Source organism: Aptenodytes forsteri, unplaced genomic scaffold, assembly GCF_000699145.1.
Source record: "Aptenodytes forsteri isolate BGI_AS27 unplaced genomic scaffold, ASM69914v1 Scaffold533, whole genome shotgun sequence".
Taxonomy (NCBI): domain Eukaryota; kingdom Metazoa; phylum Chordata; class Aves; order Sphenisciformes; family Spheniscidae; genus Aptenodytes; species Aptenodytes forsteri.
The window spans coordinates 16,897-17,658 of record NW_008795482.1 but is presented as its reverse complement, the minus strand read 5'-3'; the positions used below and the strand labels follow the sequence as shown (position 1 = coordinate 17,658).

Below are 762 nucleotides of genomic sequence, written 5' to 3'. Positions count from 1 at the left end.
TCGGCCGGCTGTGGGGGGGGGGGGTACCCACGGGAACACCCCTGCGTGCCCTGGGACGCTCCCAGCTTGAGGGGTCGGCACCTTTCTCCCCTCCTCGGCAGGCCAAGCGACGACCACTTCATGCAGATCATGTGCATCCGGAAAGGGAAGCGCCTCGTGGCCCGGATCCTCCCCTTCTTGTCACCCGAGCAAGCGGCCGACGTGCTCATGGCGACGGCCAGGAACCTGCCTTTCCTCATCAAGAAGGATGCTCAGGACGAGGTGAGATTCCGGGGGGCCGGGGAGGGTTCCCCCTGGCTTCGCTGCGAGGTGGGGATCGGAGCAGGGGATCTCCCCTCCTCCGCGGGGAAGGCGGCGAACGGCGGCGGGCGTCTTAAGGACGGGGCGTTTCTGCCTCTCCTGGGAGGCCGCAGGAGCAGCGAGCTCCTGGCGGGGCCCGGCTCGGGGCCCCCCTCCCGTGCCCGCCGGCTGGCACGGCGCGACCCGGCTTCTCCGGGAAGGATTTCTGATAAACGGTGCCTTTGTTTAACGAGCCCGGCTCTTGGCTGAGGGCTTGTCTAAAGGCCTTGCGTCTCTGACTCATCGGGTGACAGCGGGAGGTTCCGTCTCCCAGAGACGGAGAGCGGGGGCCAGCATCTTCCGAGGGACGTGCTCGCGGCTGTCCTTCGCAATCTTTTTTTATTTTTTATTTTTTATATAGGGAACAAAACCACAAGCATCCGCGAAATCAATCCCAGCTTGTTTGGAGAGAGGGGGTGATTT

The 762-nt window shown here is 63.9% G+C and overlaps 1 protein-coding gene across 1 annotated transcript in view; it reads left to right on the top strand.

Moving 5' to 3' along the window:
* Positions 1–762, top strand: part of PATL1 (PAT1 homolog 1, processing body mRNA decay factor) — a 19,664-nt gene that overhangs the window by 12,173 nt on the left and 6,729 nt on the right. The window contains 1 exon segment of the mRNA XM_019472598.1: positions 102–515. Coding sequence (XP_019328143.1) covers positions 102–515 — 414 coding nt within the window.